The sequence below is a fragment of the Cyprinodon tularosa genome, unplaced genomic scaffold (assembly GCF_016077235.1).
Source record: "Cyprinodon tularosa strain WSP-4 unplaced genomic scaffold, ASM1607723v1 ctg319, whole genome shotgun sequence".
NCBI lineage: Eukaryota > Metazoa > Chordata > Actinopteri > Cyprinodontiformes > Cyprinodontidae > Cyprinodon > Cyprinodon tularosa.
The window spans coordinates 789041-813449 of record NW_024039029.1 but is presented as its reverse complement, the minus strand read 5'-3'; the positions used below and the strand labels follow the sequence as shown (position 1 = coordinate 813449).

General features: G+C 35.4%; 1 protein-coding gene across 2 annotated transcripts in view; it reads left to right on the top strand.

Moving 5' to 3' along the window:
• Positions 1-24409, top strand: part of ntrk3b (neurotrophic tyrosine kinase, receptor, type 3b) — a 374712-nt gene that overhangs the window by 294659 nt on the left and 55644 nt on the right. For both annotated transcript variants that reach the window (XM_038292890.1, XM_038292888.1), the window contains exon 12: positions 20160-20290. In XM_038292890.1, the coding sequence (XP_038148818.1) occupies positions 20160-20290 (131 nt within the window). The remainder of the gene's footprint in view (positions 1-20159; positions 20291-24409) is intronic.

Below are 24409 nucleotides of genomic sequence, written 5' to 3'. Positions count from 1 at the left end.
TGATTGCAGGGCTAATGAATAAATGACAGTGAGCAGGAGTGAAACTTTCTCCCGCTAACTGTGCACAGAGAACTAAAAGTCAGACCGTGTGTGTACACTTAGCTTTGACCTGTGCCTTTCTTTTTCTTGGATTTAATTCTACATGCATGCACATAAAAGGAATCCGTAGGAAATGAACCCTGAATTCATCACAAGGTCATAATGGCCAAAGCTTTCTGCCAGTGGCAAGGAAAACAAAATGGATCTGAACCGCTTATGCCTTGGCCGATCCTTCACTGAATACGAATGCCTTCTTCACCCTCAGGACTTGCACACAGTGAAGGGAAATTTCTCTGTGTATCCACGTGGCAATCTGTGCTATGTGTGCGGGTGTACTCAAAATCAATCTGTGTGTACACAGGGATGTAGGCATGCTGTCTGTGTAGCTCGTAGTTAAAAAACAAAAAAGAAAAATTTAATGTATCCTTATATTCCCTCATCTCCTCTTTGATTTGACATCTCAGGGATCCCTCTAATGCCCCTTTGGCCTTCATTGCCCTGCTGGCCTGGCTCAGGATGATTGTTCTTCTCCACTCACTGGATACAGTGCATTGTGGCTATGTGCTCATCCACCAATCCATAATGTATTCATTCATTTACCTGAAAGCTTCTTATCGTGTATAATACATGCTACTAAAATATACAAACACAGTGGTTATCCTGGTTAGATTACAGGTACATACTTTTACCTGCACTGTAATGGGTGGTCCCTTGTTGTTTGAATGGGAGCCTTTAAAAGATCAACTCCTGAACTAAGAATTCAGAAAGACATAAAAAAAACAAATAAAAAAACAGTGCTGTTGTTATCGCTTTTCAACATTTAAAACAGAGAATTCAGTATTTTGGCCACTCAAGATTAACTGATTGAATGGTTGACTAACTGACGGACTAACTGAATGACTGACTGATTGATTGATTGATTGATTAATTGATTGATTGATTGATTAATTGGTTGATTAATTGATTGATTGATTGACTTTACTGATCTCACAGTGGAGAAATGTACTTGTTACATCAGGTCAAATATTCAAAAGAAGAAGAAGGTGTATATATAGACATTGACACATTGTCATTTTGTTAAGTGCAGACTTGAAAAATTGTAAAAAAAAAAAAAAAAAAATATATATATATATATATATATATATATATATATATATATATATATATATATATATATATATATATATATATATTTGAGAAATACCAAGGGCTGAAAGTGGAGCTAGAAAAGATGCGGAAAGTAAGAGCACTGGGGGAGTGGCTACAGCAGATTCCAGGTAAAACATCAGAGGTCTCTGTCCAGAAGAGCGCAGTCCTATAGAACAGCTAAGATACTGCGCAGAACCCTCAAACTCCCAGGTCTCTGGTAGAGAACCCGACGAGGGGTGAAAAAACAGTTATATATGTATATATATATATATATGGGTCTTTATCTATAAACCTTTTGCCCTGGGTATCAAAATGCTACTAAAATATACAAACATAATGGTTGTCTTAGTCGAATTACAGGTATATACCTTTACCCAAGTTCAGACTGGTAACCCAATCTTGACTTCTAAAAGTAATAATGATTTTATTTTTGGGGAGGGTTTTAAGACCTAACCTAAATTCCAAGATTTATCTGACCTTGTGGTCTAGACTCAAGATTTCAAGACTTCACTAATATGTGTGTTTTAATTCAAGGGAGGGCAACTCCAATGCTTTAGGGCCTATGTCCTGTATATTTTACTGTACAAAACACACGCATTTCAAGCTTTCTGCAAGACTTTATGCCACCCTGCTGACATATCAGGCATTGGATCGGTACATATGTATAACATGCAGAACAACAGCTCTCCAGGACTGAACTTGTCTGTCACTGAAGATTACAGACTTGATTTATGGAAATCATCAGGGAATGAAACCCACAAAGTTTCAAAGCAAAATGGTATGTCACCCTCAGGCCACAGCTCTGATAGGTCATTTGCTCTTTGTGTAAATTATTGTTGATTGATTTATTTATCAATTGATTTTATTTTATTCTAGTTTGGTTTGAAAAACATGAAAAACCAAAAATAAGAAAAAAAATTATTGCCAAATATAGTACAAATTACAGGCGCTGCAGAAATTTGAATACATCTTTAAACATTTACACTCAATAGCAGCCATTGTCTTCTATCCTAAGCTTTACAAATAAAAGTAGTAAATACCTGTCATACATCCAATCAAAAATTTTGTCCTCAGACATCCAAAAAAATGTTTGCATTTCCTCAATTTATTCATTCCAATAAGAAACATTTCAGAATACGGGGGCAGGGGACACAATGATATTCATCTTCCACCACATAAAGGTCACAGAAAACACAGACGCTCTCCTCTCTAGGAAGAATTTTATACTTATCCACTTCCACTGCCAGAGGTAGGCTACAGTTTTAATCTGGGCACTTAAAGACAGTGTTTTCCTTGATAACTTCAGTTTAGGAATTTTTTAATTAAAAAAACTTTGCTAAAAATTTAAATTACACTGCAGTTTACTGCAAAATTTAACTATTAACATAGCTAAAAGTATTGCAATTATGTAAGCCCAAAAATACTTATTTCAGTTATCTATTTAGCTTCTTAGAAACGTCAAACCACAGCAGCATTCCACAAAATAGGACTGATCACTGAATCAAAAAGTTTTATAAAAACAGGATTGCATTCTATATATTACCCAGGAATATTCGCTGAAGATGGGATATTTCACAATTCTCTTTGAACCCCTCACTGTGCTGTCCCTCAATTTTCATTCATTTTTTATTTTTTTTTACCTTACTAATCTATGAAAAACATTTAAATTTGTATTTTTTTTTTAACATTACCTGTATTTTATATGGAATAATAGCATGACATAACATGTTTCAAAATAATGTAAGGATGTTATAGTTTTCTGCATATTTCGCCAAATTGTCTTAAAAAGACATTCATGAAGTTTATGGTTTAAGATCTGGTTAAGTCAGAATTAGTTGCTATGATTTTGTAAACATGGTAAACATTTGATAAAAAAAAAAAAAAAAAAAAGCAACTTTTGGTCATTAGATTCCAAAAACTTGCAAAAACGGATCATGTGTAGAATCAGTTTAGGTTTTTCAAGAGCTGTAGTGCCATTGGCTGGTGTGCTTTTTGAACCTTTGACTTTGACGTTTGCTCAACTAAACAGGCAAGTCATAAAAGATAATTTGCCTTTTGTTTAGCGTCTATGTATTTTTTCTAAAAGAGTTGAAAAAGGACAGTCTTTGGGGAATGTTGCCGCATTAGGGAGATAAAAGCACAAAGCCAAAGGACAATTCGTTAGACTAATGATAGATTCATATCTACCCAGATCTGCTGACTCCCAGCGAATGTCTTTGTTTTTATCACCCAGCTTGCTATTTTAATTACGGATTTGTCTCATCCAGCTGGCCAAAATTAGACCAAAGCCTTTGATGTTGGAGTGCACCATAAAGCCTTCCATTATATCCATTTTACTGAGGATATCACTCCTCAGCGTGTTCCGGACAAACCTCTCCTCTTTGTCCCCTTTTAGTTTTTTTGAAACAGAGACATAATTGTGCTCAAGGTGATGTTTTTGAAGATTTGAATGTTTCCAACAGAGACAAGAAGTGACTAATGTGGCCTCCTGAAAGCTCTGTAAGTGAATGTAAATGCGAAGCAGATTGATTGAAAGGGAGTTATCATGTTCCAAGGCTATGATTCAATAAATGATAGTCTGATTAACAAGAAAAAAGCCTAGCAGGCAGGCTCATTTTGAATTCAAATCACCTGCTTTAGATTGGTACCTAAGAAGCCCCAAGGTTCCTCAGAAAATTGAGACAATAAAACTTCTGAAATGTCTTTAAAATTCTATATAAGTGCAGTACTTTGGGAATTAAATCTTAAGACATTAAACAATGCCATCATTATTCAAAGACTATACATGTGCATATTCTTGATTTTAAAAAGCATGCCATGTACAACGCTGCTTTCTTTTCTTCTCTTTTTAAGAAAAGAGATGTCTAAATTTAAACTTCTATCACTTCCTAATGAGTGTGACACAACAGTACCATGCTTATTAGATGGTCCCATTCTCTGAGGTGCGAGTCTAAAGTGTCTTTTCTGCTTTTATAGAAACATAATTTACTCTGCATCTACGGGGACTAGCAGCTTAGGGGAGGATAGTATGCCTCATCTTCTCTAAGATGTCAAATATAGCTTGTGAAGACTTTTAAGGAAACTCCCCCGGGTAGCTAGTGTAAAGCACTTATTGCCTAAATGTACTTAAAGCTTAAAGTTTAATCCAGCAATAACACTGGGTTATGCTCAGGGAGAAGCCATCATCAAAGGACATCAATCACAGTTTTATCTTCTTATTCTATTAAAGCCCTTGTATGGGACCTCTCTGTGTTTATTATTAGATATAAACTGGTTTAAACAGGCAGATAAGGAAGCTTCTTATCTTTAAGAGGGAGTATTTCCAGCTGTACATTCAGATTGGTGTCGTTTAAAATTATTATTCTTTTGTCTAGTTATATGTATCAGTGAATAAATTGCTTTAAGTTTTTTTCTTACTTAGAATAATCTTGAACAAACTTCAAACAACAAACATTTGCATTATTTCCACAAATGATTGAACACAACTAGAGTTTTTGCTCTTTCTCAGTGCTGGAGAAAGGTAGTAACACTATAAGTATCTGAGTTTCTGTGGTCTTTCTGCATGGAGTTTGCATGTTCTCCCTGAGCATGCGTGGGTTTTCTCCGGGTACTCTGGCTTCCTCCCACAGTCCAAAAACAAGACTGTTAGGTTAATTGGCTTCTGTAAAGTCTCCTTAGGTGTGTGTGAATGGTTGTTTGTCTCTGTGTTGCCCTGCGATGGACTGGCGACCTATGTCCAGATTGGCACCCGTAGACAGCTGGAGATAGGCACCAGCACCCCTCGCGACCCAACTTGGGATAAGCGTGTAAGAAAATGGATGGATTGTTACCTGACTAAACAACCTTTCTCTTTTCACAAGACCATTATTACAGTATAACTGAATGTGTTGCCCTAATTTTTTACTCTTTTACATAGGTGCACCCTTACTCTACTCTAATTTCAAAGTTTGTGATTTCAACTCTTTAAAATTCCACAGTGGTATAAATTCTTATATATCTTAGTGCCCCTCTGATTAGCTTATTTCAAGTATATTTAAATGTTTAGTCCACATGTAGGAGTCACACCGTTAAGTATTTTTGTGAATGACCATTTTTACTATTACCATTAGGTTGATCTGCTCTTAGTTACATTTTGGCCACTGTACCTCTGTTTATCACTGGATCTCATAATTACCACAAGTTCAACGTGTTTTGAAACCTAATGAAACAGAACAAAACAAAGATAAACATAACTGTGAAGCGGCATCAAATGTTTACAAAAGAATTCTTTCCCTTATTCATTTTTATTTATAAAAGATTTTTCACATTTTTTATAAATAAGAAGAAAAGAGCGATGTTTTAGGGTTAAAAAAAAAGCTAATTTAAGCAATTGGAAAAATACACTAACAGCATGAAATCTTCTCCTTCCACTCCTAAACATTTAGCTGATTTACATTTCTCTGACAAAAAGGAAAACAGTAGCTCTAATCTGACAGAATCTTAAAAATAAAAGGGCCTGTTGTGTGTAGTAGTGATTAGCTAAAAGAATGAACATTCTGCCAATATGCTATTTGAACTAACTGTGATCTCTATTTATTCAATGGATTGCTGCTAAGTTGTTGGTAGTACACGGTTCTGATAAGTCACCAGCTGCCATATTGGTACTCCCTAAATAGACCGGTTGGAACATAAACAATATGGGCCGGATTTATCAAGATCCAATTTTGCGTGCAGTAATTTGCGCTCGCAAGCTGGAATTTTGCGCGAGGGGCTGAACCATGGTTTGCGGGTGATTTAACAAGAGCGATTGCGTAACTGGTGGCAGGTGCAAAACTGTTGGAGACGCCCTATTAAAATGATGGTTTTGCGCGTTTTGTGGTTTGCGGCAAAGTAGTTTGTAGTTTCTACAAACTAGTGCATTAAGAAATTTAAATCTTACAGTGATATATAAAGAAAAAACTTTGGCAACCTTTATTCCCTAAGGTGGTATGTGGCTGAATTTCTACTTCACTGCAGTAAAAAAAAAAAAAACGCATCCCCGCAGCATTGGCATGTTGCTCCACAGGCGCAAGGATGAGGTCAGGGTTCTCCGTTAGGGCGTCCGGGCGACATGGCATTTAAAACGTCGAACAGCACTTCTGAAAAACGAGATTGGGAGATCCCAGATGCAAAAAAGTGCAATGTTGCAAGGAGTTTTGTGATATCTGGTATTGCGTGGGTCCTCCTTGTGGCTGGCTCCAAATCCATTCGGAGTTCCCCCAACAGCTCCAAAATGGCAATGCTGGATAAACGATATGTTTTGATGATCGTTTCCTCGTTCATTCCAAAAATATTCACACGGAGTGAAAAAATGCGTTCTCTGCGTCTCCTTGCTTCATTTCCATGTCTCCTTCTTGCGACAATAACCGCTGCCATGTGTGCGCAATTACGCATACAGACCATTTGCACCTTCTTTTGAAACGTGTTAAATATAGAGTCAGATACCGTTAGCAAAATTGCTTTCAGGTTTAATAAATCACTTTGCGAGTGCTAAATTAATATATTTACATGTTCTCCTCCCACAAGACGCACTTTTGCGTGTAAACGCCCCATATTGCATATTCATTGCAGAAAAAGTACTAAATATATAAGAGACGCTATTTAGCATGTTTTACAGACCAAATCCTTTTAGCACGCTGTTGATAGATCAGTTTGTACATTTTTTAGCGTGCACAGTGAAATAGCTCATGTTTTTATACACGCAAACCTTTGATAGATCCGGCCCTATGTGTGCTACAACATCGAACTACGATGATGTTCTAATTTTTAGGCGGGCTTAAGAGTTTTAGAATAAAGATAAATTCATCACTTTGACCCACACTGGCTGTTTCATAGTGTGCTTTTGCCATCAACACCTTTGTTTATAGATGTTCGGGATCTGCCTGTTTTTCAGTGTAGTCCTGTTTCTCTGACTGTGACTGGCTGGATGGGCTCTCTTCATCCTCTGACAAGGGAGTGGGCTCGGAGCTCGTCTGCCTGGCTGTGTGTTTCCTGGATGGGATTGCCTTTTAAAGTTGCTTTTTGTGTCTCTGCGTCTGTCTCCTCGAACCCTGCTGGAGGTTTCTTCCTGCTAAAAGGGAGTTTTTCCTCTCCACAATGACTTGAAGGCAATACTTTGTTTGAGGCATTGCCTTCAAGTCAATGAGTCAATGCAATAAACTTGTTTTCCTCAGATAGAAAACTTTGAATCAATTTGACTGGATGATCTGGTGAACTGTAAAGTGCCTTGAGATGACATGTGTTGTGAATTAGCACTATATAAATAAACTGAATTGAATCTGAATAGGAATGTGTGAAAAATGTCATCTTTATTTAATTCCAAAAAAACACCTTGCTTCTGCAAATGCAAAAAGGAGACAAATAGCATTTCCTGTAAGAAGAACCAACTGGCTGATTTCCTGCCCTCTTTTCTAAGCCTTTCTGAACAGAGCCATAGATACGAGACAGAAATCAGGCAGTAGCAGCATAGGCGCAGGCCGGCATTCAGCCAGCAGGTTAAGAAGAGATACCCACTGAGAGTCAACAGTAAAAGCTGTCCTTCATGTCAGAGTTTCCCATGGATGCCAGATGACGCAGAGCCTCTGAGGTGCTGTGAATGTGTTGCCAGAGGCTCTTCTTTATGTTATCAGCTGCTGGATGAGTGCCTCTAACCTAAGTATTATATTTACCTCCCATGGTGCCATAGGCAAGCAGAAACCACAGGTGCATTTCATTTCTATCCATGTGTTTTAATTTTTTATTTGATATATAAAATAAGGGAATCTGTTTTTTTTTATATGTGTGAGAATACATTTATGTTTGGTTGAAAAAAAACATATATATAGACAAAACATAATTTGATATTCCTTTTTCTATTTTTGTAATGTGATCCTTAAGGTTTTTTTTTCAGTGTTTTCAATTTTATTTGTTGTTTTTTTTTCACTGGATATCATTTTGACTTGAATCTTCAAAAAAATGCTTGATACCAGCTATATATTCTTTAATTTAGTGTCCTTTACTTTGGAATGTTGGAACAAAACTTATCCAATCTGTTTTCTAGTGTTTGCAGTAGTCAGATTAAGAACCTAAAATAAAATAAATAAAAAAAGTAAAAAAAATAATTTAATTAATTAATTATCCTCATTTAATGGGTACCACTTTACATTAAGGCTCAGCTTAAATGGGTAATAAATGCTTTATAAATATTTTCTCATTCATTTCATAACTAATTATGTGTTCATTATACATTAGTTAAGGGCGAGCAGGAGACAGGCTGAACTGTTTCTTACCATATGGAGCCTAATCTGTTTAATTGTTGCTAATACTCAACATTTCAGACTAAGTTCCTGCCTTGTAAGGGAGCATTTGTAAAATCCAACTTTTTAGAAAGCATAATATGTTGATTGCATACAAACAGTTATGAATGAGTTTTAAAGGGTTTAAAGATTTTTCAAGAACATAAATACATTTTTTTTAGCTATTTATACGGTGAGTTTTATTGTAAAGTGGTAGTGATAAGTATTTGGGGTATGTCAAATAATGGTAACAGAATAAATTAGGTTTTGGTACTTCTTATAAAGAAGTTATGAATTATGTGATAATAGCATTTCATTTTTTATAAATTAGACTGCATTGCTGAAATATTTGTTATGTTAGAATTAATTTGGCAAATGTGCTTCCATCTCCTTTTATGGACAATAGCTCTAATTTGAAAAAGCCAAAAGCCACTTCAAACTAGCATTAAAACATGTTCTTAATAATTGAAAGTTATTTTAAATGTTGCATATTCCATTAACCTTTTCTAATGCAACACTTCAAAACTGATATAAGAAACATTGATGGAAAAGTTTGAAAAGTAGCTTTTAACACAGATGTCACACAGCAGATTATTATACTGTGTCCTACAGTTTTAAGACACGTCTCTGCCTCAGCAATCCGAGGCAGAGACGGAGAGACAATGGAACTTGTTTAAATGCTGAGGAGAGGATTCAGCCATTGTTTCAGGTGTGCTGGACCAAGAACACATCTTAATGTTTTACACCCCATCACTATGGCAACCAATTACATGAATTCATTGTGGAGATGCTGATCTTAAGATGTAAGATAGGTCCTTAACGTCAACAAAACTAGAAGGAGGTCATCTAGAATTGTCAGAGGTTATTATAATCTGTCATATTTTATAAAAATCAGCTGCCCTAGACAAGTGCCACAACCAAAGGGAATGGGATTATGATGTACTAGGAGCTTTTTAGTTAATAGTAACCTTATTGAACCAAGGATTAAAACACTAGAAACCCCACAGATCTTCTTTGATACGTAGTGGCATTTTCATCAGCGTAATAACTTCTTTAACACTTCTGTAAATGGATGCAAAGCTGTGTGTGATGAGAGTTTGTGCAAATGTCCTCACCAATTTTTTTTTTTTTTTTGAGTTGTCCGTTTGGTGGGACACAAAGGAAGGAGCTGGACAGTGATCAATCCAATGCAGAAAAGCTGCCAAAATCAAAACTGCTCACAGTCGCTAACACACCTCTAAACACACACATACATACAATCCTGGGAGATGGCTGGAAACAAAAGAATCCTCAAATAGGCATGTGCAATAAAACAAGAGAAAGGGTTGGCATGTATCTGTGGTGAAATGCATGCACATTCGCATTCTCAACCCAAAAAACCACACATGGGTGCAGAACAAAGCCGTCCAAACATCTGTTCTCCTCCAGCAGCCTGACCTGACTCGCTGAGTAAATCTCAGTGCTACGGCGTCTCTCCCTTCAGGGACAATGTTTGCCGGCATTCAGGCCTCAAGTGAGCCTGGACAAATGAATGATGCTGAGCTGCAGGATAGAGATTTAATCTCAGGGCTTTTCAGTGTGCCACTCTGTGTAAATAGGCTGCAGGTTGTAGCCCAGGTCTGCTTGCAGAGGAAACTGAAGGTTAAAGTAACTTGTCTGAACCACTTTCAATTGGCGTGCTACATAATGGAGACTTCTTTCCCATCAGTTGAGTGGAACAAGGTGGTATTGGTCCATGTAGAGGAGAGACAAACAGAACACATCTAATAACCAGGTGTTTCTTACTTAGAAAGGTATGTAGATGAAAACAGGCTCCTTTAGAACCCACAACTTAAAGTAAATGTTATTGTTCAGTCTTCATTAGGGTGGAATAAGTCAAATAGTTGTATAAAGTTTTTGTGTCAAGGAGAGCAGTGCAAAATGTCTTAACTGAGTTTAAAATATCTCCTCAAAGTGTGTATGTGTGATTTAATTTCTCTGTAGTGGGGAAGAAAAAAGAACGTGAGGCTGCACAAATGATTATCCTTGGAGTTAAAAAAAAAAAAAAACTCTAAAAGTCTCCCAGAGGTTAAAGGGTGCTCTCAGAGAGATAAAAATAAATAAATAAATTGTAAATCTGGAGGAGAAAAACCAAAATGTTCAATTAAAAAATCCAGCTATAGGAGCATGTTCAGCATCAGCACAAGTCCAATAAACATGCCCCATGTTTTGCAATGTTTTTTAAAGTAATAGTTTGCATGATCTCCAAATTTCTGTCCCTGAAATAAATCAAGCTGCGTTCTTTAAAATGTCATTATTAGTGTACTCACTTGACCCAAAACTATATTTGAACAGGCAGAGAGACGAGTCTGAAAGATTCAATGCTACTATTGTCTGTGCATCATCCAAGCTTCTGCTGGTTATAGATGATTTGTTCGGACAGGGTTAGGAAAGACATATAAAGAGCTTTAAGTAAGAGAGCATTTACTGTAGGACCAAATTATAGAAAACATGGGCAATAGCTCTTCACAGCCAACCAAAATCTTCCAGAGAACCCATCAGCAACTCAACCAGGAGGTCTTTAAAAACTCAGAACAACATCTTAAGAATCATCTTAATACATCAACAAGAAAAACAGACAGGAACAAAACAGAATATAGAAATACTTATAAAGCAAAATAACTTTTCAGAAAACAAAAAAAAAAAACACTCACAAACAGTTATACATGATGGCAGTATGAAAATTTGTTTTGTTTAATCATGTAAACACTCGCTGACATAAATAACATTTTTTCAATAGGGTCCTGGTCAAGAGAGAAAAAAGTGGATGCAAATTAAAGCATAAATATATGCAACACTAAGAAAATGATTATTTCCGAGTCCTTGTTTGATAGAGAAACTTCTGAAGACAGAAGACATTCTGTGACTGAATGTCACATGATAAAACATCATTATCGTTGTTATACAGCACCAGAAAAACCCAAAGCTCTCATGAAATCCCGATGTGAAGGGAGGGATGTGGCCAAAGAATCCAACTGAGACATAACTGCATTGGTCTATAAACACATTTTTAATAGATCTAAATCAAAACAGTTCTGCAAAGTAAAGTAAGGTTTCTGCATAATGATTAAGCAACAATATAATTATCACAAACACCAGAAAGCACTCAATACTAGCAAATGTGCCACACCTTTTGATGAAGTCTAGCGGCAGTTACTCCTTCACACTGGGACTGTTTGGTTTGAAACATTTTCTATATCAAGTTATCATTTGAAAATAGGTTTTTATATGATCTCTAGTTATCCTCTGATCTTAAACTTTGTTTAATTAAGAGAAAGAGCAAAATTCAGTAAGAACATAGAGTTTTCTTGTACTGTGTGCAATGTGTTTTGACATGAATTCATCATTTGCTTTATTAATTTCCATAATTCCACTGACAAAGAAATGAGAATGTCTTCCAGATGTTCTCCAGATGTTTTCCAGATTTGTTTTAGATAACAGATAAGATATCAATATATAGAACTTGAGAAGTATTTGCATACAATCAAGGTAAGAATAATCAGGGAGAAGATTTTGTTCAAACATTACATATAAGGTCTCATATGGTTTTATGCTCCACTGTCATTTAAAAACAAAATTTCGTTTTGTATACACTCTATGCATAGAAAATGAAAATATAGTTTGTCTAATTCTATAAACTCCCTTGACCTTTATAAACATTTTAAGCTAAACTGTCTTTACAATGCTCATAGCATCTTATATCTTTTAATATTATTAACCATTACACAGAAAAGCTTGGCCATGATTGCAACAACAGGGAAAAAAACATTTTAATGTTTACTGCATTCCATATATAATTTGTAAGGCTAGTCATTGAAGTATTCAGCTGAGGATTAGTCATAGGAAATGCTCTGATCTAAGGTCTGAAGGGAAATTTCACTGTAAACTGTAAAGTCAAGGTTCAGCAAAGTTAACAGAAAGGGAAATTTGATTTAGTGGGGAATACAGAGTGAAGACTCTTCACACCTTCAGCAGAAAGTGTCAAAGACATTTGGCCCATCAAAACCCGTCAGAACACATTTTGAATTAAGATGTACATGTTTCCAGTTCACTCACAGAAATCTGTATTTCAGGGGATCAAGCTTTTGACAACAGTAATGTGTTGGAGTCCCTGGTGAGGCTTTCACCCAGCAAAGTGACTCTCAGCTTTTCACAGACGGTCTTATACATGTACCATATATATATATATATATATATATATATATATATATATATATATATATATATATATATATATATATATATATATATATATATATATATATATATATATATATATATATATATATATATATTTAATGAATAAATAACATTTCGACATTTTCAAAGTTCATTTTAAAATAGTAGCTCTGACAGTCCGTCAAAAAACACCAGAGGAACAGGTGACATTTTCCATGAATCATCCTCCCAACATGTTTCAAGCAGATGGTCATGAAAATTGGAAAGCAATAGCATAATGGAAAAAATAAAAACCCAGAGGAAATCAGACTGAACAACTAATCTCTATTTTGAATGAGGGAAGTATTAAAAGACCTGAGCGTGCATTGGGGAAATGTGTTTTGGGCAAAATCTCTCTGATGAAGTTTTTTCTTTTTCCAATTAAATCTTCTTCAGCTGTGAAGTAATTACATATGGATGGATGATTATTCAGGTATATTACTATTATTAACACGTGATGTCCTGCAATATTTGGAAGTCTCTCTTTTTTTTTGCATATTTGTGTCATTAATAGCTTCTTATGGTATTCACATTCATTGGGAAGCCTTACTTTCTGTTAACTTTTTGTCACCAAACAGGAAATTCTTCTAAAATAGTGCTAAAAAACCTCCTCACTTCAACCAGATGATTACTTGCAATCACTTTCATTCTGAAGCTTCTGCTCTCCTGTGATTAAAAAAAATGAGGAAGAAAAGAATCCACTAGATTTTAAGAACAGCATAGTAAACAAAATCATGTAAATGCAAGAAAAGACTGTGCTCTCTGCAAGTTATTCAGTCAGAACGAATGCTTGTTGAGGTTTTTTCTCTTGCACAGTGCGTGACCTTTTTCTAAGAAACAATAGAAAGGACAAGACTGTGCCTAGGCAGACACCTCAAAAACAACCACAATTTTCCTCTGCTCACAAAAGCAGTTTGACTGCCAATTTCATCACTGGATGTGAAGTGTTCCATTAAAGAAAATAAAGCAGAATAGATGCTGCTTTCTGTTTTGACTTTCCTTTGGTTATAGACAGGGCTTCATTTTATGTTCTGCTAACTTATTTTGTTGCCTGATTTCTCTGCACTGTATCTTAGTTTCTTTTATTTTTCAAAAATTCTGAATTTGCATTTCCATATCACTTCTCCCAGATACTACTTTGTTTGTGAAAGTTAGAGGCAGATACATCCTGACTGTTTTTCGCAGTCTTATACCAAGTTCAATATTGTCTAGAAACAGATGCAGTTGAACACCTGTGTTTGTACTCCAGGTGCTACTTTAAATAACAATACTTAGCAATAATGCACCTAGTATTCCCCGTTTTAAGTCCATATATGGGAGATGATCATTTTTAACCTGACTCCGCCAGACGGATTTGTTCCGCATATCCATCTGAACACCTTCCGTTGAAGTAATTTTGGGAAGGGGCGAAAAAACTGGTTAGCTGATTGGCCTATGTTGGTAAAAATAAACCAATCAGATCAACGAAGCATAATGACGTACTAACAGAGCGACAACGAAGAGGAGCCAATTGATAGATCAAACTCTTGCCGAAACCAGTCGAGAGAAGAGCAAAAACATCTTTTCCTCTGAGAAAAGCCTCCAGAGCAGTGTTTTGCTCTTCTTTTAGTGAAGAAATACTCTGTAATTCCGATAATACTTGCTCGATAGCCACGCTAACGCTAGTTTCATCGGCTGAAGCCGCCATGTTCTTTAGACTGAACTGTCGCGCTTCTGGTTGCGTCACACCTCAACCCGCCTCAAAGCCAACGCTGATTGGACGTTCGTTTAGTGAACGGCTCCAAATTTTCTTCAACGGAGAGTCTCCAGACTGATCTGCGAGTGAAACCTTGAAAGCTCGCGAGATCAGGATGGTCTCACTAGGCTAGATAATTCTGCCGTATACAGAGAATCCCACATTGTCTTAATGAATCACTGTTTTTCACATCTTACAAGGTGACCCGTCAAGTGCCATCTGTTCTATTGGAACACATGGCTAGACTCATCAAACAAAGGATGCATGACCTACAACACTTCCAGTATTTCCAGTATCTCCCCTTTATTTTACTTAGTTTTGCATATAATCCTTATGCATGCTGTCCAATAGAATGTCTACTATGCAATTAATGAGCTTCCTTCTTACATCTTACTAATTGACTACTGATACATTTCTATTACAAAACCGGGTGTATTATCAATAGACATTAGATACCAAATATTTAAATAAACCAGGAATTTCTACACTTATCAAATTATTAGTTTTATTGTTTTAAATATATCTTGAATAAAGTTTATATACATTCAGTACAAATAGGGATTTATTTTATTTTTTTATTCATCAGTCATTTAGGTCAACAATGGATCATTCAGAGTTCCTCACTGAACTTCTGAAGAGAGTTTGCTGCCCTTAGAGTAAAGGGGCTAATTCACACCCCACTCTTCAGTTTTTTATTTCTTATAAAAGTTTGAAATGTCCAATAATTTCCATTCCACTTCATGATTGTATCATTCTTATTACTGATTCTTCACAAAAAATTTGGAATTTTATGGTAAATTCCCCGTACTTATACTGTACAGTGCTTTTTCAAGTCAGGAGACTTGACTAAATAATGGCTATGATGTATATGTACACAGTTTATTTGCAATGATACATATAGGTTGTCTGTTCTATATTAAAAAATAATGCAAATTATCTTTTTAATTGTATCTTTTTAAGATAAACAATAGCATAAGCAGAGTAGTAATAGCAGTTTTTTACATCTAACAGAGGAGAGTGTCTTTAGAAGTTTGAAACAGCAGATCTGATGTGTCATCATAGATTTTTTGTTTTGCATTTAGAAAACAGTAAGACAAGGGCGGCAGGGCGAGGCCAACAGTCATTTGTGAAATTGTATGGAGATTAAATGGTCTTCGGGGAATAGATGAACCACCTCATGTGCTTTAAGTGCAGACATGCTTTTTCAATATCTGTGTATTAATCGCTGACTGCTTTTAGCTTGTGTACAATTATCTCCTGGATGACATGCTGTCCATCACTACAATGAATGAGTTTGATGTAAAGAATGCAAAAAATTACGCAGATGGAGGAGGGATAAATTACCAGATGGTTTCTATGGATGCATAAGATTTGATCACATTTCTGCAAATTAACGAATCCCACTCCTAAAACAAAACATTAGAATCCAAGTGTAACAAATGATATACATTTGTTACACTTATATATATATATATATATATATATATATATATATATATATATATATATATATATATATATATATATATATGTATATATATATAGTGTGGATACCATTTTAAGGATTTAACCCAGCTTTCATTATTTTATTACTCAGCTTTCATTGTAACTCTTGTACTGTTTGCCGTTTTATGTTACCTTTTTCTCACTCTCAACTCCAAATTGTTTTTTGCTACTCTCCCATGCAAGTGGCACAGTTTTAAAAATTAATGCGTGTCCTAGCGATGAACTTAGACTGTCTAATTACAGCGTTGGTAAATCTAACCTCTACACTATAAATTCTCCCTGCCTTAGGCAAGAATTTAGACAAGTACAACAGGAAAAAACATGAAGTGACATTTCAGAGAAAGGCGTTAGACGGTATTGTGTGGACAGATTATGACTTCAGGCTTTGCAGGGAACCTCATCAGTTTATATTGTGTCTCTCCTGATAAGTCCCCACTTAGGCATTGGTGCAGGCATAAAAGAAGCTAATTCTCCACACCAAGAGCCGCTACAAGAGGGAAACTTTGCATGAATTTCTGGTGGATGCTACCCATATCTTATTAGAAAAAGATCTGTCTGATAAAACAGTCTAATTTGGTAAATTGAAAATGTGTGACAATTTGTTTAAATTGCAGTTTTGTGTAGGTTTTTATTAATCTATGAGTTATAATTACAGTAAAACAAAAACTTTATGACCCTTAATCAGTGGAATTCAGGGGATATTTTATTATTAGTAGCTTCACAAAATTAGTTGGGTTTTTTTTTTAGCATTTTTTTCCATGAATTTCATGCACTATTTTCTTTATTCAACCATTATTGATATTTAGTCATCATTATCTATCTAGAAGTACATCAATATATTGCATATTGAAAAATCTAAATATATTGCGATATTCTACCCAGCTACTATAAAATAGAAATTAAATGTAGAGAAGGTATTCATCAGGTATCATTCAGTTATTTTGTTATTTTGGTATCTATGTTGTTTGAGTCAGTCCATTGCCTGCCCCAATGAATGCCTCTTTTATGGAAATAGTGTTGTGCAACACAGCAAAAGGGCTCCACAGTGCCATCTACTGCAGTGGTGGTGCAGAAGTAGCAAATTTACCCCCATTGTTTTATTGAAAGTGGGCTTTTTTTGTCGATCTTATACCCAGCAGCCGAAAATCAAAATTTACCTGTAACTATAGCAAAATAGATTTTTTCCCACAGCCCTGCCAATATAGATAATTGAACAAAATTTAAACCCTTTTGTTATATATTTTTTTTTTATTCCTGATAGCTCTTTGTGGTGTAGAAGCTTCGGAATTTACCAGGTAAAACAACTACTAAACATGTCAACGTCTAAATCTAAATCAGCAGTGGAGTCTTGCGCATTCCGTTTGCATAGTGGTGACGGCAGCTATGTGAATTACATTTTTCTTTTTTTTTTCTTATAGAAAACTGCACCTCTATTGCAAGCTCATTCTGGGTGTAATCTGACTCTTTTTCTAATAATTCATTTTATTCCATTGTTAGAAATCTGGGAAGGATCTTTTCTTTGTGGTTGGTTTATAATTAAATTCTACTACCAGTATTGAATGTTGAATCATTATCAGTTTCTTGTGTCATTTTCTAGAAATATTTTCAGTCCCCTATTACTTCCTTTGCTAAGTATGAAATCTTCAAATGTATCACAATAAACTTAACAGCAAAGATAAATGCTGAAGGTACTGTATGATTCATTTTTTTATTGTTTTTATATCTAAAGTGTTCCAGAAGCTTGTTTTACTTCTATGTGTTCTATTGAGTAATTTTGCTTTAATGATAAACCTGCAAACCATCATATTTTATTCAGAATCAGCCACAAAGAGTAGCTTTTTATAAGCTCAGCACACATCCTTGTTTTTTTTATACTGCTTCCTTTTTTGATATTCCTACCTTCCCCCCCCCCCCCCCCCCCCCCTAGTCACTTACAAGGCCATCTTATTCTGTGGCAGTTTTAAAGGATAATCAATAAAAGGAATAGGCCTCCATTCCGCGAGCACAAACATTGTAAGTAATGACAGCAGGAAATGAAAATAATCTAAGGTCAGGAGCCAAAAACATAAAGTTTACTGCATTGTTCCTCCTACAGTGAATTATCTGGGTGGGAAACTGAGACGAGAGGATTTTTTATTCCTTTTTGCACAGCTTCAGCTGGACAATTTAGAACTCAGTGGTAAAAATTTTACAGTTTTGTTTTCTTTAGGCAATGTTCAAACTTTGATTCTCAGCTCTGACATTAAAATATAGTGATATAGATCTACACAGGGCAACTGTCGGGTTTCTTCATTGGGATTAGATTTAAAACCTCTTGAACTTTAACGTGTGCAGTATATTTTCTTAGGCAGTTCAATGTAGCTAGAACTGTGTTTTTTTTTTACATTTGAGTACACTGTACATTCGGATCCTTTGTTTATTTACTCGGTTTTTACAGTAATGACACAGCATGGCATTTTCACTTCTCTATTACGCTGTAAGGAAGCCTATAGTTACTAGTGTTGCTCATTTAAAATGACCGGTTTTCTGACACTGATTGAGCATTTAAGTACATCCTATACATCTCTGCTTGTGGCAGACTCTGCCTTCCTGTTGTACAGCTTCTAAACATGGGAGATGTAAAGCTCACTTCTTTAAGGACAATGACACTGGTATTCCAGTTTCTTATAGCTCATAATATAATATAGTGTTGATGGTTCCTTGGTTGTTGTTTAAAGGAACTAGTGGCAGGAATTGTGAAAGAATGTACGTGCATGTCCAGTTTTTTAATGTTAATGTGTGATGAAGCATTAAAAGCAAAACCTAGTCCATATAAGTATCTATCAACTGCCTCGAAACGGTTTTATGCTGCATAAAATGCTACAAAAAAATTGGGGGCAGAATTTCCTTTGCAGCCCTGTAGATCTGATGCCAATTGACACTGTATGTGCGTCTGAGGGCTTTGATAAAGGAAGTCGCGGTTGTTTCAGTACTAGTAGTAGAAGAAGAAGCGGTTGTTTCAAACCATGTCAGGGATGGCAATGGATCCCTCTGCCGTTAGCAAATAAACAAACATATACTGACTAAAAAGGGATGTAGTTAACAACATTTACGGCACCACCAGTGCAGTGCTGTGAATGTGGCCTGTTAGTGAAGCGTTTCTGAGCATTTGGCTGGTGGCTGTAGTTACACGCAATGCCAGTTGTGTCACTCATGTGTCGCATCTCCCCATCTTTGATCTAGTTCTTTTAATCTCTGCATCCAATTATTTTCATCAGAAGTCACAATAAATAGGATTTTGGCAAAGTCTAGTATTTCAAAAGTGTAATTATCCAAAAAAACTTTAAAACTGTGTTATCGGAAAAATGTTCTAGGTCTTATTTAACAAGAACAAGATTGATGGTCTTTTGGTCCTCGCACAGCCAGCCTTTAGTTATCCTTCCAATGGAGAACAGATGCAGTGTTAGCAAGTCTTCTATCTCTACTGGTCAAACAAAGTATTGCACTAACTATTTAACAGAAGCAAACAGCTGGGAGGGATTTACATGAAAACTAACCAAAACCAGTAACAGAGATAACAGAGAGATATGAATAACCTTAAACCTAAAGGAGTATAGCTCAGTTTCCGAAATAACTCACACTGAAAAACAGGTTCTCATGCCTTAGTAAGATCAACCTTCAGGCTTACAGTAGCCTTGTTAAGCAGGTTTGCTGCCTGAGCAAGTTTGTACAATACAGAAAGAAAAGCAAGCACAAATTCAGATTTTTAAATGGAGGAAAAGAGGAACAAATGGGAAACACATTTTTTCACTACAAGCTGATCTAGAATTAAGGTGGAACATTAAAGACCATCAAATTCCTGAGCACAAAATGAATAGACTTTGTGGAAGAGCTGCTAACATCCCGTATGCAGCTCTTATATTCTACATACAAACTGAACATCAGTTTGTATATAGAATATGTTCCTATTCCTGAACATATAAGCTTACCTCAATCTTACCTACTTACCTTATTATACTTTAGATCCTTGTGTTTTATATCATTTATTAAATGTCTTTCTTACATGATCTTTACAATTTGAAACAAGTAATGTTTCAGAAAATACTAAAATAATTGAATGAATAAAACACTGATGTTTGTAATGGACATAAACAAATGTCTGATCTGCTCTTTATTCACAGTTCCTCTGTCTTCTGTTTTAGTTGTGCAGCATATAAAGCGGAGAGACATCATCCTGAAGAGGGAGTTGGGTGAAGGGGCATTCGGAAAAGTCTTCTTGGCAGAGTGTTACAACCTCAGCCCCACCAAGGACAAGATGCTGGTGGCTGTCAAGGTACATCCTAACTACTATTTGGTCAATGTGTTGAAGAGAAACTTGTCCATTACTGTACAAGAGCCTAAAATGATATTTCCCCATCATTGTTTTATTGCTCTGTGTGGCCATAGAAAAGGGTTTTATTGGAGAACCAAGAGCCAGAATGCAGCTCATTTTTTAAAAACAATTCAACACAGATCCAGAAGGGTTCATAATTTTGCATTAAAGCAACCTATTGTTGGGGCACTGATGTTTCAAGCAGATTAAGCCTGTCGTCTGTTGACAAATATGGCAGTAATACGGTGAGGTTCCTAAATACTGTGCAATTTGTATAAACTCCCACACCAAAAAACAGACTGCTCAGCAATGCCACCCAAAGAATTCACCCAGAAACATTACCGCTTTGTAAAGGAACACAAGTTCAGTGATACTCAATCTATATCATCTGGGACAGGACTATAGATTTACAAAGCAATCAAATTCTGGATTAGAAATATTTAACAAAAACAACCCTCCTATGAAAAGAAAACAAACTAAAAGGATCTAAGGTTACCAGCAGTGACCAGTGGTAATGGACAGCATGGACCAAACAGAGCAGAAAAGATCAACACCAGGATAGAAAAAGAACTTTGAGGACCTGACTCAAGGTGAGATAACCCAAACTTTAGAATCATGGGGCCTCAGCAAGCTGAAAAATAAATAACACAATTAACGGAGGTCACAAACAACTAAATAAAACAAGAAAAAACAAATTGAGCAGATTACAAAATAACTTTTTACCTCAATTGATATAATTGTTTGCTCTGAAAATCTAAGTTATGTGGACTGACTGTAAACAGAGTTTTATTCCAGATCAACGGAGCCTCTGCTCACTAGCGAACATATATTTGATAGGCATTCCCCCTGAGGAGCAGCAAAGCAGGTAGCCTTGCTCATGTGCTGCTTCTTTTTTTAAGGTGACTTGAGCATTTCTTACCTACAGAAAGATCCTCCATTATAAATGTAAGAAAACTAAATCTAGGGATAAAATGGTTTAAAAAGACTTTGTGTGTGTGTGTTATCATTTTACAGGGATATAGAAAAAAACATACAGTGGCAGCACTAGTTCTATTTTTAGTGGGGACGTGGTTGTATACTGAACTTCCAATCCCCAATTAAACAAACACTAAGTAACTTTTCGACCTTCATTCCACATACAACACCAAAGTTTAAAGTTTCTTATTTTCATCATCGTCATATGACATTATTTCACCATAGTTAGATTTGTTACCTCATCACTATTCATATTTCACACAGTCACTAGAAACAGAAATGTTTAATCCAGCTGCAGGCGTTCAGGAGATAAGGGTTTTACCTTGCTATGCGTTGGTCCTCATGGGAAATGCTGTCTTCCTTCAGGCAAAACAATACAGCTTTTTAACCACTGGGGAGAGCCAGAACAGAATCTTCTTTAGTAATGCTTTAATATGGTGGTTTTTAATTAAATCTGATAGTTTTTACTATTTACTATCAAAATATAATGTGATTATATAATAAAATATGTAATATAATGTAATGATTATATAGTAATGATTAAATTATGTATGTAATGTTATTAACATAAATATGATCATATGTTTGTCACTTTTCTTTACTTATACAAGAAACTTGGAGAGCTGGGTTTTCATTCAGTCAGTGAGTGGTTATCTAATCCCTTCCACTTGTATAATTGAAGTATGCTCATCATTTGAATCCAGTTTGTGTCTTCAGCTTTTCGCACACAGCCAAGCTGACTGTAGCAACAATAATATTCAGTAAGTCCCAACAAGATTCGCTGTAGAAAAACAAAAATATTTTTAAAAAAGTGAGCATTAATCATTACTGCTGGTTAGTTCCAGTCCCCAGCTAACAGCATAAAGTCCCATGTAATCAATGAAGCTGCTATATAGTCACTAGTTAGCCTTAAATGCTTAGTGAAGGTTTCGATTGTTTATAGGTTTGCACTATATTACCATATTTGGGACGTGTATCTTGTTCTTCACATAGAGCTTCCACAAAGTAAAACAGGAGTTGAGATCATTCACATATAATTATTATCACTGAATCATGATAATCATGCACCATTATAATCAATCACCATCCATATTGACCTGTAGGAATCAGTGAGTACAGAGAGGAGGGATAAACACTGTGTGGAAGAGGGAGTTTAAAGGAAGGGTCACAGGCCGGAGAGGACCAAATAAGTAAATATAGAAACAATATTAACCGAGAAGCCATCTAAAATCATTTTAAAATGGAGTTTTGGATTTGTGAATTATTTACTATTTACCCTTGAGAGCGTTCAAAAACAAAAGTAATACCGTTTGAAGTATTTAGAAAAAATAACTAATCTAAGCATCATGTTCCTCTAAATAAATCTTACTGAAATAATTTTTGTATAAACATATTTCAGGTGTACTTTTGAATGGTTTGATTTATTAAATTATTTATTCGATCAGTGTTGTCACAAAATATTTTAATCTTAAATTACTTGTAAATTAAATGTTGGAAAATGAGTAACGTACATGTTAAAATATTTCTGTGTCACTGAACTCCTGAACCTACTGAGATGGTGATTCTTACATTGGTTTTAATTTCTACTAAAGGTAAACTGTACCTATTAAAAAGATTGAGTCATTTGTGATAACATCTTGGAATTATATGAAACATAATATGAATGTACATTATGATAAAAATTCAAACAAAATGCCCATTTTCAGATTTATTAATTGTGAGCATTTAGATATCATTATATATAAATATATAATGATTAAGAAGTAGAGAAAGCTATGAGAGATTCAGTAATGTATTTCTATTTTAATCTATTCAATTTTTTGTCATATTAATCATCATTTTTTCCATAATATCAAACTAATTTAAATATTAGTCAAAGACAACACCAATTAACATGGAACACAGTTTTTCAATGATGTATTTTAGTATTAAAGGAGAGAAAAGTATCCAACTGACACGTATGTTTTAACCACTGTATACATAAGCCAAATTAACCTGATGCAAATATTTTCAAGAGTACCTTAATATTTATTTAGTATGTGTAATTTAGTAATACTTCTTAGGAGTAGAAATTACACTTTAGTCTCATTTCGTCCCAAAATCTAAACTGTGCAACTTTAAAATGTTTGGGATCAAACTGTTCTTGTGTTATAAGTAAAATTAATGGCATTAACCTTTATTCTTATCACTTATTAAATCAGTTAATATGCTTTAAGATATTTTGAAAGAATAGACAGAAGGAGAGGGTGATGGACAAACAGATTAATACACACACCTCCTCTGTTAGTTTCCATAATTCATAATCTTTTAGGTGCTTCAAACATTTACACAGTAGGGATATCTGTTAAATCTGTTAAAATAGTCATATAAAAAAATGTATTATATGTTTTTGCTGGTGTGAGAAGGTATAGAGATGAACACACAGCCTTACACATTGCCATCTGAACATCCACTATTTTGTTGGGTTGAACACATTGTTTTTCATATTCTCCCTCGTAAAGAAACATCCTCTGCCTAAAGTCTGGTGATCTCTTCCCCTACACACCTCAGACTGATACCATCAAGTGTCTGTTAATGGCAAAAAATGAGATGCATGACACATCTCACCGTGGAAGTACTGTAGACCATCTGTCACCAGTACAAGTACATCACACTCTTGAGCTACAAAGCCGGCAAACACTTCCTTCCCTAAGTCTTCTGTTATGGGGACGTCACTATCTCACTTGGTGGATTAGAGGCATAACAGCCAACAACCCTCGAAACAGACGTGGCTCTTACAGAAAACTCACACAGATGGCAAAATTCATCTAAGACCTTCGAGTGTTAATTGAAAAGGGCTAAAAAGTTACCCTTTTAAATTGTGCCTCTTACAGTGACACAGTTTGCCCACACTTTTACAACCTGAGGTTTGCTCTTGACAAATAGACTAGAGCTGCAAGGACATGTGCATTATTTTCTCCTTTAAGTACAGAGTTTTTAACACACAGTGGCAACACAGCCAACAACATGGCAGCCACTAATGGCATTTAGGCACCCAGGTCCCTAAAATCAATCAGAAACACTAACCTACATTCACAACCTAAACTTGTTTTTTTTCTTTTTTCC